The 15,923-nt window shown below is 33.6% G+C and overlaps 1 protein-coding gene across 1 annotated transcript in view; it reads left to right on the forward strand.

Annotated features, from left to right (window-relative positions):
- Positions 1–483: 483 nt before the first annotated feature.
- LOC123541960 (uncharacterized) overlaps positions 484–15,923 on the forward strand; it is a 74,407-nt gene continuing 58,967 nt past the window's right edge. The window contains exons 1-3 of the mRNA XM_053531933.1: positions 484–809; positions 8,726–8,789; positions 14,143–14,232. Of these exons, the coding sequence (XP_053387908.1) occupies positions 8,748–8,789; positions 14,143–14,232 (132 nt within the window). The 5' untranslated portion in view covers positions 484–809; positions 8,726–8,747. The remainder of the gene's footprint in view (positions 810–8,725; positions 8,790–14,142; positions 14,233–15,923) is intronic.

The following is a 15,923-nucleotide window of genomic DNA, read 5'->3' on the forward strand; positions in this document are numbered from 1 at the left end:
TTTTTTTTTTTTGGTTAGGGAACTTTGCATGGTATAGAGATATACTTTTCCATGATTTAAAATGCTAATAATTTAAGATGATATACGTATCAAAAGGTACACAAATCCGCCGCGTTGATTTTTATCCTATTCGAGCTTTCCGCGTATTGATAAGTTTCGTACCCGATTTTCTAACAAATTACATGCAAACACTAACATAGGTGCTTTAAGCCTCTTTCCACCCAATTATTTAGAATATCTTGATTTATTCTTTTGAAGGTCTGCATTATATAGTGTTCAATGTAAACTTAGACAAAATCAATAGAATAGTATTGCGTTGTAAAATATATAATATTTCAGTAATTGGAGCCATATATCTTTTCATAAATGTTGAAGATTTGATCTGATTCTTTTGTTAAAGCTCAAAGAACCGTGCATATAACGCATTTAACGTCTCACCTTTTATTCTGTTTTGTATATATCTCAATGTACATATAATGATAATAAACCGTTTGTTTGGCGTTTATGGCAACGCTCTAACATAGTAAGTTTTGCAGTGCAGTAAGGAAATGACTTTAACTTTAATTCGCTTGATACATCATTCTGGACAAATACAAAAATGGATGTTATATCGCTTTTGTTTAACGTTCAATGTTAGAACATTTTGAATACATTAATATAATTGCCATCAACAATCAATATTGAAGTTCATTCATATTTTTTTTGAGTGAAGGATAATGATACGGATGTATACGTCAACTGTGTTATTAATTTGAAATATAAAAATAATTTTCCGGATACAAGGTTCCAGAAATATACAAGATAGAAAGGTATATCAGGATTGTTTTACTTTCAATGTAAGATCATTTTGATACTCAAGTTTTCAGTAATATTCTACAATCACTATCAGCTTCTCATATTCTTTTCGTGTAAGCCGTATTGCTTCTTTTTGTAAAATACGGAGTCCGATATATTTCAACTCTTACATTAACTTGGAGCAGTGAACGTCATGGTAATCGTTTTTTTCGTAAAATACAAATAGTGCTGGGCTGTATTCTCATATAATATATTATTATTATGTTATATTGTATAGTGATTCTGGTTTATTATTGCGTTTCTTTTATTTCTTGTAAGTTTAAATGGCATATCCTGTGGCTTTTAGTAGATGTGGTACCTAAAAAAATCAAATTCATTTTTTTTTTAGATTTTTTACCAAGTGAAATGATAGTTAAATGCACCAATTTACTAAATATATTTATGGTTTTCCTCTTTTCCATGTAAAAATAGAAATAATTGATATTTAAAAATGACTTTCTCAAGTATCTGAAGCAAAATGGACAACTCTTGTATTGACCGTTTTTCAATGAGTTTAGGATTTCCCCAATTATAGTCTGTATCAAACATTTCCACAGCTAAATAAATCCTATAGAGTATAGTGTAAGTTTAGTCTACTTTCAACACTGTGAAAGAGCCTATACTGAACTTCCATTTGTCCTTTAATAAAGTCAAATTCCAAGACTAACCAAGAGAGAATGACATTTTCTTTATTACAAGCTTACCAAAACCATACCAAAACTTTACCTAAAAGAAGTTGTTACAGATTTTTTTTTTATGTAAACATACCCTTACACCATTTTACAATCAATATTTTCCACTCATGAATGCACTCATTTCAGGTGATAATTGTTGATATAATTGTAAATGAGAGGCCCCAACAAAGCATTTTTTTCAAGTTGTGTAAACGGCTTAAGTTGTAAATTACTGTTGATATCTGAAGTTACTCACTTACTTTGTTTACAACAATAAATAAAACTTCTTATAGTTTGTTTAAGGTAGTTGACCTGTAACAAAACTGATCAACTAAAGTAATCTCCATACGCTTTTTTATTTATTCGTTTTTCAAGTAAAGCAATGGTCGTGCTAGTTCCGTCCAGAGAATGTTGAATTGCTTCAAATACATAACATAGAGTCATTATCAGCTATCTTCAAATGTTGTAATTACAACTATATACTGCCTTTAAACACTGTAGTTATATTTGATGACGATCATGTTTTTGTGTTACATTATTTGAAGCAAAGTACTCCTGAACATTCTTCAAAATGACTAAAACATAAGAAACACTTTCAAAATGATTCATTGAAGTGATAAATATACGTAATCTAGCTACTTTGTTACACAAACATTTTAATATATGAGTCGCGCCATGAGAAAACCTGCATAGTGGGTTCTGCGACCAGCATTGATCCATACCAGCCTGCACATCCGCACATATTCCCCGTATATGTCAAAAGTACGGAATCCGTATACTAAGTATATCATGCGTATACGGAAAAAAATCCGATGTCCGTATATTAGAAAACACAGGTCCGTATATGTCCCGTAAATATAATTGCAGTCTGTACATGTCAAAAATACGGGATCCGTATACTACGCATATCCGGAATATACAGGCTCGTATACTTGTTCCGTATATCCTAAAATACGGCAAGTATACGGGAAAAATGTCTAAGACCCTTCGAATACATGAAAAAAAATATATCTTAAAGCAGGTAACGAAAAAACACCATTTCTGATGGTCTTTTTTTGAAAACTCGTATATTTAATATATACGGGAAATATACATGTATGTATATTCGGGTATACGGAATCCCGTATATGCATGACAAATATACGGACTTCCCGCATACTAGATGTTCCGAATACGGGATTGTATACTAGGTCCGTATATTTGTAATAAACACCCCGTATACTCCCGTATTTTCGAAATATACGGGACCGTACACTCCTGTATATTGACCCTTTTTTCGCAGTGTTTGCGACCAGCATTGACCCATACCAGCCTGCACATCCGCACAGTCTGGTCAGGATCTATGCTGTTCGCTTTCAAATAATATTGCAAATAGAGAAACCATTAACGAACAGCGTGGATCCTGACCAGACTGTGCGGATGTGCAGACTAATCTAGATCCATTCTGGTCGCAAACACACTATGTTGGTTTTCTCGTGGCACGGCTCATATATTTGTTATGTAAACCAATGTATTACCATTGAGAAAAATAAATAACTTTCAAATTGACTAAAAGATTCTTAATGTCGTAAACTTTCTTTAAAGGAATTTATGCCTTGTTTTACATTATTTTCATGCACTACTAAACTTTTTATTAGGACCTCACTACAACTTATAAAATAACTGTCATTGTAAGCCATGAGAAAAGTGTACATATTGTATATTGAATACAAAGAGATTGAAACAAATGTAGATCATATTTTATCTAATTTTGTCTACCTGATCAGTTGTTGGAAAAAGGACCTATCTGATTTGTCTTTCACTTTTGACCAAAGTTTTATGTTGGCTTCAGTTTAATGGTCTATGCAGAGTTGTTCCCCTTAGATTTTCTTGGGTAGGTACCATTTCTACTTTTAGGTATCGTTATAATGCTTAATATTGAAGAATGTTTAATCTATAGCTGCGTTAAATCAATACTATACTCAGGTGAAATTTAACAAAACAAAAGAAAAAATAGAAAACTACACACCGTGACCCTTTACTAAGAGGATGTCACCACAATGACCCCCCGGTCATTATTCTATAGAAAAAGTGACCCACGGTCATAGTATTATGACCTCCAGATCATAGTACTATGACTCCCCCACGTGAAGTAAACTGAACCTCACGAAGAATATTGACTCCCATAAAAAAACGATCCCCGGTCATTTGGTCAAATTTAGTGGTAACTCATGTATCTAAAGCCTAATTGCTGCATTTTATGCCCCCACTCGGGGGAGGGGGGCATATAGATTTGTCCTTGTCCGTCCGTCCTTCCGTTTGACCATTAGCCCCAGATACCATCACCTGACACAGAAATCAGAGCATTCCGCAACGGGAAAAGGGATTCTATTTCTAGACGCTGTATCTTGGTGTATACATTTTTTTTTCAGGAAAATAACAATTCACAATACGTTCACAAAACACACCAGTGTCAATAATCCCTGCAAACTTCGGTATGAAGTAATTCTTCAGAAGGAAATTGCACAAGAAACTGCTAGCATAGAACTTAGTATTAATAGAAGTTGCAATACTTAGCAGTGGCAGTAAAGTACGGTAGCGGCAACAATAGAAAGTAGTAGAAGTAGTAGTAGTAGTAGTAGTAGTAGTAGTAGTAGTAGTGGCAGTGGTATTGGCAGTTACAGCAGCAGAAGCAGCAGCAGCAGTAGCAGCAGCAGAGGAATAAGTGACAGCAACAACAGCAGCAGCAGGAGAAGAAGAGGTAGATGTACAAGACGTATTAGTGGAAGCAGGTATATTAGTATCAGTAGTAGCAGTTGTAGTAGTAGTAGTAGTAGTAGTAGTAGAAGAAGAAGAAGAAGAAGTACATGTAGTAATAGCAATAGAAGTAGCGGCACCAGTAGTAGTCAAAATTGATGTAACAATCAAAATGTTAACTATTGGCAATGGAGGGTATTAGAGTTGTAGATCTAGTAAAATCGTCCGTTAGGTTTGGTGGGGATCACTTTTTAATAGATATTATCATCGAAAATCTTTTTAGGAGCCGGTGTTTTAAACGGAAAGAGTAACTTTTTTAAATAGAATAATGTCCGGGAATCGATATTGTATGAGAGTTCGAATGTAGTAATTTCGGCAGTGAGTATTTTACATGGAAGGAGTCACTGTTTCTATAGAATAATAACCGGGGTCGTTATTCTATGAGATTCGAAGGGAGTCATCTTAAGGGAGTCAGTATTTTACTTGGAGGGGTCAGTTTTTCTATAGAATAATGACCGGGGGGTCGTTATTCTATGGTGTTTTCAAAGGGAGTCAGTTTTTTATAAGGGGAGTCAATATTTTACAGGAAAGGAGTCACATTTTCTATAGAATAATGACCGGGGGTCGTTATTCTATGGGGGTCGAAATACTTCATTACACCGGTCGTATAAATTGATTATATTTACCAAAAAAAAAAAAAGATTACACATCCTGTCCAAATTACTTTGTTGTGACTTCAAAAACCAAAAAACCAGAAAGTAGGGCAGTAGGTCAGGGTTAAGACTATTAAAGATGAGTATAGAAATATGCACCAAAAGTTGTACACGTAATCTAAATTTTTAAACTGTACCTTCAAACAAGAAGACTAAGATGGCTCTAGGTCGATCACCTGAGTAACACACCATAACAGTGTAAACATGTTTGACCTAGTGATTTAATGGAAACAAATATTCTGACCAATTTTCATTAAGATTGGACCCAAAAAAGTGGCTTCTTGAGTGTAAACAAGATTTGACTGACCTAGTGACCTAGTTTGTGACCCCACACGACCAAGATCACAACTCGTTCAAGATTTCATAAAAGCAAACTTTCTGACAAAGTTTCGGGAAAAGTTTAGCAAAATAGAGGCCTCTAGAGTGTAATCAATCTTTTCCCTTGATTTGACCTAGTGCCCTAGTTTTTAACACCACGTGACCCAGATTCAAAATCTTCTAAAACTTCATGATAACAAACATTCTGAACAAGTTTTATGTATATGATATCAAAAATGGTCCCTAGTGTATAAAAAATATCTTTCTTTGATTTGACCTGGTGACCTAGTTTTTGACTCAACGTAACCCAAATAAAAAGTCTTTCGAGATATCATTACATTGACCAAGATTCGTGCACATCAAATGAAAAATGCAGCCCCTATTGCATACACAAGGCTTTTCTTTGATTTAACCAGGTGACTTCGGTTTTGATCCCAGATGACCAAGATTCAAATTTGACCTTGATTTCATCAAGTAAATTATTCTCATATTTCACGAATATACAGTTAAAATGCACACACACACACATTTTTTCTTTGATTTGATCGGGTGACCTAGTTTTTGACCTCAGATAACCCATATTCGAACTTGACCTAGATTTAATCAAGACCAATATTTTGACCAATTCTCATAAGTTTAAAACTTAAAATGTGGTCTCTAGAGAGTTAACAATATTTTCCTTTGATTTAGCCTAGTGAACTAGCTTTTTTATTCCATATGACCCAGATTCTAAATTGGCCTTAAGATTATTGAGATAAGTATTTTGACTATGTGTCATAAAGATAGGATCATAAATGTGGTCTCTAGAGTGTTAACAAGCTTTTCCTTTGATTTGATCGGGTGACCTAGTTTTGACCCCACATGACCCAGATTCAAACTTGAACTATAAGTCATCAAGATAATTATTCTGACCAATTCTCATGGGTTTCAAACTTAAACTGTGGACTCTAGAGTTTTAACACGATTTTCCTTTGATCTGGCCTTGTGAACTAGCTTTTGACCCACATGACCCAGACACAGTCGTGGCCTAACGATCATCAAAATAAACATTCTGACTAGATTTTATGAGGATAAGATCATAAATGTGGCCTCTAGAGTGTAACAAGCTTTTCCTTTGATTCGATCGGGAGACCTTGTTTTAGACCCCACATGACCAAGATTCAAACTTGAACTATAAGTCATCAAGATAATTAATCTATTCAATTGTCATGAGTTTCAAACTTAAACTGTGGACTAGATTTTTCTTTGATCTGGCCTAGTGAACTAGCTTTTAATCGCACATAACCCAAATTCAAACTTGACCTAGCAATCATCAAGGCAAACATTCTAACCAAGTTTCATAAAGATTGGGTCACAACTATGGCGTCGAGATGTTAACAAGCTTTCCATTTGATTTGACCGAGTTACCTAGTTTTTTTTACCCCACATGACCCAGATTCAAACTGTCATCAAGACAAACATTCTGACTAACTCTAATTAGTTTCGAACTGAAACTGTGGCCTCTGGTGTATTAACAAACTTTTTCTTTGATTTTACCGGGTGACCTAGTTTTTGACTCCACATGACCCAGATTTAAACTTGACATAGGTTTGATTAAGATAAACATTCTGACCAATTCTTGTGCGTTTCAATCTGAAACTGAGGCCTCTAGAGTGTTAAAAAGATTTTCCTTTGATCTGGCCTACGGACCTACTTTTATAACCTACATTATAATGTTTCAAATTCGACCTAGAGATCATCAAAACAAACAGTCTGACTAAGTTTCATAAAGATTTGGTCACAACTGTGACCTCTATGTTGTTAACAAGGCAGATGTTGACGCACGACGGACGACGGACGACGAACATTGCGCGACGCACGATGACGACGCCGGACAACGACCGGTCACAATACCGGTAACAATTGCTCATCTTGAGGACTTCGTGCTCAGGTGAGCTAAAAATCAGTCCAAGTCTGAATATTTTAAATAAATAACTCGGAGAAAATGCATGGATACCCATTATTTTAATGTGTTCATACTGTTGTGTATAATTTTGACCACTAATATAGTAAAAAGTAAAAAAGGTGTCCAGTCAAAACTGTTTTTCTGCGAAATAAAAATATAAAAATATATGAACTTTGGCATTACTGTTATTATTTGTACCAATAATGTGATTTTACATGTACAAAAGTAAAAGATAAGACATTTTTTTCAATAAATTTAATTTGTAATGAAATGTAACTCATAGTTTGGCTCCTTGTTCTAATATTAGAATACAAATGGACATGGTGACATACCCTAATGATCGCTGATATTGGCACTATTAATATTAATGTTATGCATGTAATCAGGTTTCTTTAAAAACACAAGTTAAAGTTTAGATTTTAAGCAGATTTTTCAATAACTTCAATCCCACATGCGTTCAAACTTCCCTTTTATCATGCGATGACACGATATCACAGGGCAAGTGACATAACTACAATGTACTAGTAAATTATGCCTTCTTTAAAAAAAAAACAGAAACCTTGTGAAAGTTTGGCATGTAAACATGTTTATACAAACCTACTTGAACAAATGCTTTCAATTTCTAGATACATCTTTGGCATAATGTCATGACCTCCAGTGGCAGGTTTGACAACTCTCGATTATACTTTCGTACATAAAAACTTATGCTCATTTGTCAGTAAAAAAGTTTTATGAAAGTTTTACATGTATACATGTTTCATAGGAAGTAGCATGAAATGACCATTCTGAGCCTACTCACAAATTACAAAATAACCCCCCTTTTTAATTTGCTTAAATTTTTTGTATGTATTCTATGACAACAGTATAAGGTGGAAAGGCTTTGAAAGGTCAAGATTGTTGTCGTATTTCAGCACTTGATTTTAATTAATAAGTTTATGTAGGAGTGAAATCAACGCAGATGTTGTTCGTTAAAATGAACGTACACTTTCCATGTTATCTGAATCTACTTGACATTGTCATAACTGGTTTTCATTGCATACCTCGAGTTGAAAGCACCATTATTTCTGAACATTTTAAAACTGTTTATTATGGAAAACATTTATAAGGAACCTATTTTATTTTATGCATAAAAATTCAAGACTGTTTATTATTGTGATTGGTTAGTACCTTGTCAGTTGTTAAATTTAAAACTACCGGCCGAAATATTACGAGGCTAGGCGAAAGTACGGTACGCAAGTCTATGTGACATGTTATGTTTTCTTTTAGTTGCTTTAAAGGTGATATAGTCTTTTATAATGTAAACAGCAACAAGCACACAACAGAGCATGAGTATAAAAAGAGTACAACGTGTTTTCAAGAGAGTTACAATATGTTTGCCTTTTTTATCTATAAAGAATAGCATTGTATTTGAAATTATTTATGAACCGTGAATATAATTATGTTTCCAGCAAATAGGATTATTTCTGAAAATGGTTCTGTTTTGTCTGGTCTCTTATATATTTCAGTGGAAACTGAACAAGTGTATAGATGACAAATACCATGATTCAAGAGGCACAGGAAAAACACACAGTATGTGCAATTTATTTATTATTGGGAAATACAAGAATGGGAATGTGGATTAGATGAAATGGTAGATAGACTTTCAATACTGATACATATATCTAGAACCAGTATTGATATTTTGATGATTTCTATTAAATATGATATTACTGACATTTACTCACATGACGTGTAAAAAAATGTCAATTGATATTTTTTTTTTTTTTTTTTTGATACGGTATCTGCAGTATCAGATATTATTAAGTTTTAAATAAACCACATTCTTCTTCTTTTAAAGTCGTGAGTCAACACATTTGTTGGTCCTCCGTGACATAGGGAGTAAGATACAAAAAATGTTTATTTAATATTTTATTTGATATATTAACAATTTGTAGAGCGATAGTTAAACATTCAGCTCTCTTCGTCAATTAGCCGGCAGATTGAATATGCAAAAATAATTAATAATAATAGGGTTTTGGTAGATGACCTCTTCTGTACTTTGAGGGTAAAATTTTATTTTTCAAAAAGTGTTTATTTTAATGCTACACACGTTCATAGAAATGTTCTCATATGTTATCTTGAAATATGTAAAAATATATCATACGCTATTCTCTGCATGATTTTTAATCGACGTTCTCAATGTTTTTACATGACCATGACAAATTAAATTTAAATATTTCAAGGATTGTTCAGGGTTCTGGGTGACAGAGGTAAGCGCAAAGATGTTGTTTTTTTTTTGAAAAGTAAAAAGCACTCTATATAGCTATATGTCTGTTAAAAGACACTCATTTTATAGATAAGAACGGTCTATTTGGGGCTGTGAGGCATATCTTTCTAATTTCACTAGCAAGTCGCGAGACGTGGCAATATTTATCAAAAATAATTTTGATTGCAAAGTAAATAATGTAGAGCAAGATGATGTAGGAAATTTATTTACTTTAAACTGCAAAATATGTGATAAAGATACCCGTTTAGTAAATATTAATAGATCTATACTTTTATAACGTGGTGTCAGAGAAAATGTCAAAGTTCGAAAACTTTTTATATATTCTTGCTTGGGACTTCAGCTTGATTATTAATCCGTTATTGCGAAGTTTAACTTATTAGGTTGCAGGGGGGGGGGGGGGGGGGGGGGGGGGAATAGCACTGAAAAAAGGGAATATACAAAATCCAGTCAAAATCCGCATCTTGACTTTTTCTAATTTCATATAATTTATATACTGAACTTGATACTTTAATTTTACCTTGATCATGTTGATACCGTACTGATCAATAACTATTTTTATGTCACTAGAATTTGGTAAATTAAAAAAGTCTTACTGGAAATTTAATAACTCCCTACTACGGGATGAAACAAATACAAATGAAGTTTGAAAAAAAAAAACAGAAACGGAACTTCAGTGTGTAACCGACACATCAGAAAATAATGTGGATATGAATATATTGAATTCTCTGAGGCATATATCAAAATTAATAATACAAGTCCTGGAAATGATGGTTTCACAGTGGAATATAAAAAATGGAAAGATATTGGTCCGCTACTAGGAAAGTCAATAATCTATGCATATTCAATAGGAGAATAATCAATTACGCAGAAGCGAGGAGCCATAGCCTTATACCTAAGAGAAAGGTAAGTTTACTAAATAAAAAATGGAACCCAATATCCTTATTGAATGTTGCTTCAATCGCTTTTCGTTTAAAAACATTTTAGTAATACAGAAAAAAATTGCCTGCTTTTGACTTTGTGGCTACAATTGATACTGTCTCATGGAACTTTATGCACCAAGTTTTAAACCTTTTAAACTTTGGCCATTTAATTAAATCTTGGACCAAATTATTTTACACAAATATTGAAATCATGTGTCATCGTAAATGGACACATGTCTGAATGGTTCTCATAAAGAGAGGCTGTCACCAAGTGGAATCCCTGTCACCCTACCTGTACATTCTGCGTGATGATATAAATTTAGAAACTAGAGCTGCTTTTGAGAAAAGCGAATGTCTCTCACAACTGCCTATCATAAAATAGCAAGTCAGTCTTTATATACAGTTTACTACAAATATACGTTTGAAGTGTAAATAGGCTGATTTTGGGTAATTCAAGGGCTATAATTCTGAAAGGCCTCGGACAATTTGGCTAGTTAATGAACTTGGCCGAGGAGTTATAGTAAAAACATTTGCTCCAACTTTGGTGAAGATCGGATGAGAAATGTTTAGCGTGGACAAGAGTAAAAAGGCCTCTTTTCGATAATTCAAGGGCCATAATTCCAAAGTGCCTGGCAGGAATTATCGAACTTGACCAAGGACTTAAGGCAAGTTCAAGTTTAGTTATGATCGGATGAAAAATGTTCGACATAGCGTGAGAACAAGAATAAAAGGCCGATGTTTCTGTAATTCAAGTGCCAGAAAGACAATATACATAAACCTAAGATCGGGTGAGAAATGTTCGATTTAGATTGTGGCAAGAGTACCAATGCCAATTTGTCGGTAATTAAAGGGCCGTAACTCCAAAATATCTTGACCGATTTGACTCGTTATCGAACTTAGCCGAGGTCTTATGGTCAAACATATTTTGTTCAAGTTTGGTGAAGATCGGATGGGAAATGGTCAGCTTATTGTACTGACAAGAGTAAAAAGGCCGATATTTCGATAATTCAAGGGCCGTTACTCCAAAATGCCTGGTCTGATTTGGCTTGTTATCAAATTTGGCCGACGTCTTAAAGTCAAACATATTTTTTTCAAGTTTGGTGAAGATCGGATGAGTAATGTTTGAATTAGACTGCGGACAAGAGTACAAAGATCGATTTTTGGTAATTCAAGGGTCATAATTCCAATATGCTTGGACCGATTTGGCTAGTTATCGAACTTGTCTGAGGTCTTATATTCAAACACATTTTATTGAAGTTTGGTAAAAATCGGATGAGAAGTGTTTGACTTAGAGCGTGGAGAAGCTTTGTGACTGACACACTGATACACATGCACACAGACTGGAGTATATCAAATGTCTCCCTGTCTCCCACACCACTGTGTGTTGGGAGACAATATAACCAAAATACAAAATGTTTCATAATCCATGGAAAGGTGTATATTATTTTCCAGTATGCAGATGACACTAGAATCTAGTTTGTTTCTGGATGATTCCTTAGAGCACAATGTTAACAGTAAACTTTCATGCTAGAATTTCCGGCCTTATTTTCACAAACATAATTTGATTTGGATCCTCAAAAACATAGTATAGCAAAATTTTGTCCAGAAAATATTTTGTCATGGAATAATGAAAGTTTTACATTCTTAGGTGTTTAATTTACCACAGATCTATTTAAAACTATAGACCTAAACTATGATTAAGAAATTGAAGAAATCAAAAAATAATTTGCAAGTTTGCCTAAAAGAGTTTTATCTCCATTGACATCTAGCAAAAGTAAATTATTTAGTTTTGAGTATACCAAATCCATTTTTTTTTCAACTTAAGGTAAAATAATCTGGAGATAAAGTCAAAAGAAAGTAAGACCTGATCTAGAAAATTTTATGACTCAAATTGTTGACATATTAAAAAAATATGTTGCTATACAAACTCACAGATATGAAAGTTCAAAAAGTCATGGAAAAAGTTAGAAACTTAGTTCTTACAGAATTATCTCAAAAAGAGAACACAAGCTCGCAGAACATAAAAATTTTCATACCCCCACCTTTACGTATTACATAATTACACAAGGAACCGAAATTATTTTGTCAATGTACACAAAAGTTCTACTGATCAGGGTCAATATGACTTTTGTTTTTGAACCATTGAGCTCAAAATCAATAGGGGTTATGATTAATCTCCATATAAAATTTCACAATCCTAATCTCCCTATCAGCTTTCATTATCCTAAACATGCGTATTCTTGAGAAATCATCCACAAACCGTTTATTTGTTCCTGGTGACTGTGACCTTGACATTTGACCTACTGATCTCAAAATCAATAGGGGTCATCTGCTGTTCATGACATAAAATCCCTATTAACACTCGTGATCGTAAGTCCAAGCATTCTTGAGTTATGATCCGGAAACCATTTAACAGTTTCTGGTGAAATTTCCCTTGACCTTTGACCTACTTAATATCAAAAGGGATATCTGCTGGTCATTATTAACCTCCCTGTCAAGTTTCATGTTCCTAGGCCCAAGCGATATTAAGTAATCATCCGCAAACCCTTTTACTCTTCCGCGTCACTGTGACCTTGACCTTTGTCAGGAAACTTTTTAACTGTTCCGGGTCACTGTATCATTGACCTTTTACCTACTGACCTCATAATCTATAACCATCATCTGCTGGTTTTGATAAAGATTCCTTTCAACTTTCGTGCAACTAGGCCCGAGCATTCTTGAGTTATCATCCGGAAATCATGTACATATTCCGGGTCACTGTGACCTTGACCTTTGACCTACTAACGTCAAAATCAATAGGTGCTATTTGCTGCTCATGAATAACTTTCCTACTTACTTTCATGATCCTAGGCTAAAGCATTCTTGAGTTATCATCCGAAACCGTTTAATTGTTCCGAGTAGATATGACCCTGACCTTTGACCTACTGACCTCAAATTCATTAGAGGACGTTTGCTTGTCATGACTATTCTCTCGATAAACTTTTTTGATCTTAGACTAAAGCGTTCTTGAGTTATCATCCGGAAACGGATTGGTTTACAAACCGACTGACCGACTATCAGATCAACCGTTATCTGCAAATCAAAATACCATTCCTTCTTCGATTGGAAGCAAAATGATATAGTTACATACTATATTAAAATATTTGATGTAATTTCAACTAAAGTTACCAACCTTTCGTTTAATAACCATTCCGTTTGAGAACAGAACTGAGAAAAAAACTGAAGCTTTTAATTCCTGTCCGTCACCACTGCAATGGGGTCCTCCACCAGCATCTTCAACAGCTTTCAATACCTTTCTTTATTTTGACACCTTATAGTAAGAATTACCTTGATTAATATTTCACTTTGTAAAATTTTATGAAAGCTTACAGGTAAATGAAGTTTTCATTTATTATGGTGTAATCTCTTTTTGAAAAGGTCAGCCATTTTGACATAAAGACAGTTCTCACTTGTGTACAGTTACCTCATCAATGTTGTCTTTTAATGTCATGCTTCAGGCATTCACGTAGTTGGTAACCATTTTCAATGAACATCAGGCTCATCACAAGTCCACTTATGAACGGATCCTAGTGGATCCTGAGTATTTACTTAGGCCTTCATAAATGAATTTTAAAACGTTTGCAAATTCAGTTGCCACATTATAATGTAGAAATCTTATCACCAATTAACATAATTAAGCAATATAATCATTTTGTTGTTCTTTGCATAATATATGCTATTTAAATAACGTTTTCAGACTTGTTCGCGTTATGAATGGCGTCAAACTATCCTTCAGGATGAGATGCTATTTGATGATCACACAGGAGTATGTCGGGAATATTTTAAAGTGAGTTTAAGTGTTACTTGTTATATTTATATGTTTGAAAGTTTATCTTTATGGAATTCAGAGGAAGAGTATATTCTTTTGTCTGTCTGACTGTGTTGTTTTCAACTTCGTTTGTGATACTTAGCGATTCTCGTTTAACTGTAGATTGGAGAAGAATCAAAGAGTCACAAGAAGGCAACACTGCAAAAACTTGTAACCATTAGATCTTCATTTAGCGAAAACTGGCAAATTTTTATCTGTTATGAACGGCATTTCGGACAAACACCTTGGACATGACACATGATATAGGCTACTCATATGAAACCAGAATTTCCAAAAAAGGTTATGTGAAAACACACCGAATCTCTTTAGTAAATATTAGTCTGATTTTCAAACATGTAAAGTTCTATTTTCGCAAGGTAGTATTAAAACAGCCTAATCTCCATTTCAGAAACTGCAATAAAAGTATTTTTGACTGGCACAACTTAGAAAGAAAATACTTCTTTCATTTCTAGCAGTCATTCTCTCTGTCAACTGAAGATATTTCTTATGATGTAAGATTTTGCTGAATGTTTTTTGCTTTGACTTTGAAAGGCAAAGTGGCAGATGTGCAGATGATGAAGAAGGCACTTCGCTTCCTTTGTATTTTCTATCTAAATTAGTCATTAACAATGCTATTCAACCAATAGAACGACCACTAAATTACGTTACAAAATATTTCAAGTATGTATTTTAATACAGATATCGTGTTTTTTCATTATTCTTCAGATTTTATCCAAGGTTTGCACTTAGTATTAATTTTGAGATATAGAAAATACACCTTTTGGGAATTTTACGTATGAATAGAATTATAGCTTCAAAAGAGTTAAAACATTAGATTTTCTTCTTCGATTTTGAAGACAACTGATGAAGCATGAAACGGAAACAAAATTAACCGTAACAAATACACATTTTGTTATCCTAAAGACGTAAAATCTCTATAACATCCATTTCTGCTGATTATGTGCGTTTTCACGTGCCTGGTGGCATAAGTACGTCATTTTGGCGTCGTCGAGTAAATTTGAACTTCAATGTTGTTACCAATTCGTAACTAAATGCATAAAAAAATAATGTATTTAAACAAAAATTGAACTCATTATGAAAAACGCTGTTTCTTAAAATTTAAGTGTACCCCCACTTCTTTTTAATTAAGAAAATTAGGGGTAGTTAAATATAATCCAACACTTTCCTATACCTTTCTCACATAAGAGCTTTTTGGGTTAAAAAAATCTTGCACGTTGTTTTGATTCTAATGTTACCTACATTCTGAATATTTTTGCATTACTACATACGCATATAAATGCCAAAATGTACTAGTTTGTTCTTAATACCTTATTGTATTTAATGTATTTCACTACACTGTCTATGTTACGCACTTTGATTAGAATCTTTTTATATTTTCCCTTATATATACTATATACTTTTATAAATATATCTAAAAAGTGCTTTTTAATATCAGAAAGTGGCGTCACAATTTAAGAAAAAAGCCAGGATTACATTTTTTGTTTTTTTTTTGTTTTGCCGTCCATTTATTCTATACTACATCTCAAACAGTTTAAATCTAAGTAAATTCAATTCAACATCGTCACATATAGACACGAGAAAAAAAAACATACACACACAACATAAAGGATAGAAAGTCATATATAAATTTGCGTGTCTTTATAATTTTA

Source organism: Mercenaria mercenaria, chromosome 19 (assembly GCF_021730395.1).
Source record: "Mercenaria mercenaria strain notata chromosome 19, MADL_Memer_1, whole genome shotgun sequence".
Taxonomy (NCBI): domain Eukaryota; kingdom Metazoa; phylum Mollusca; class Bivalvia; order Venerida; family Veneridae; genus Mercenaria; species Mercenaria mercenaria.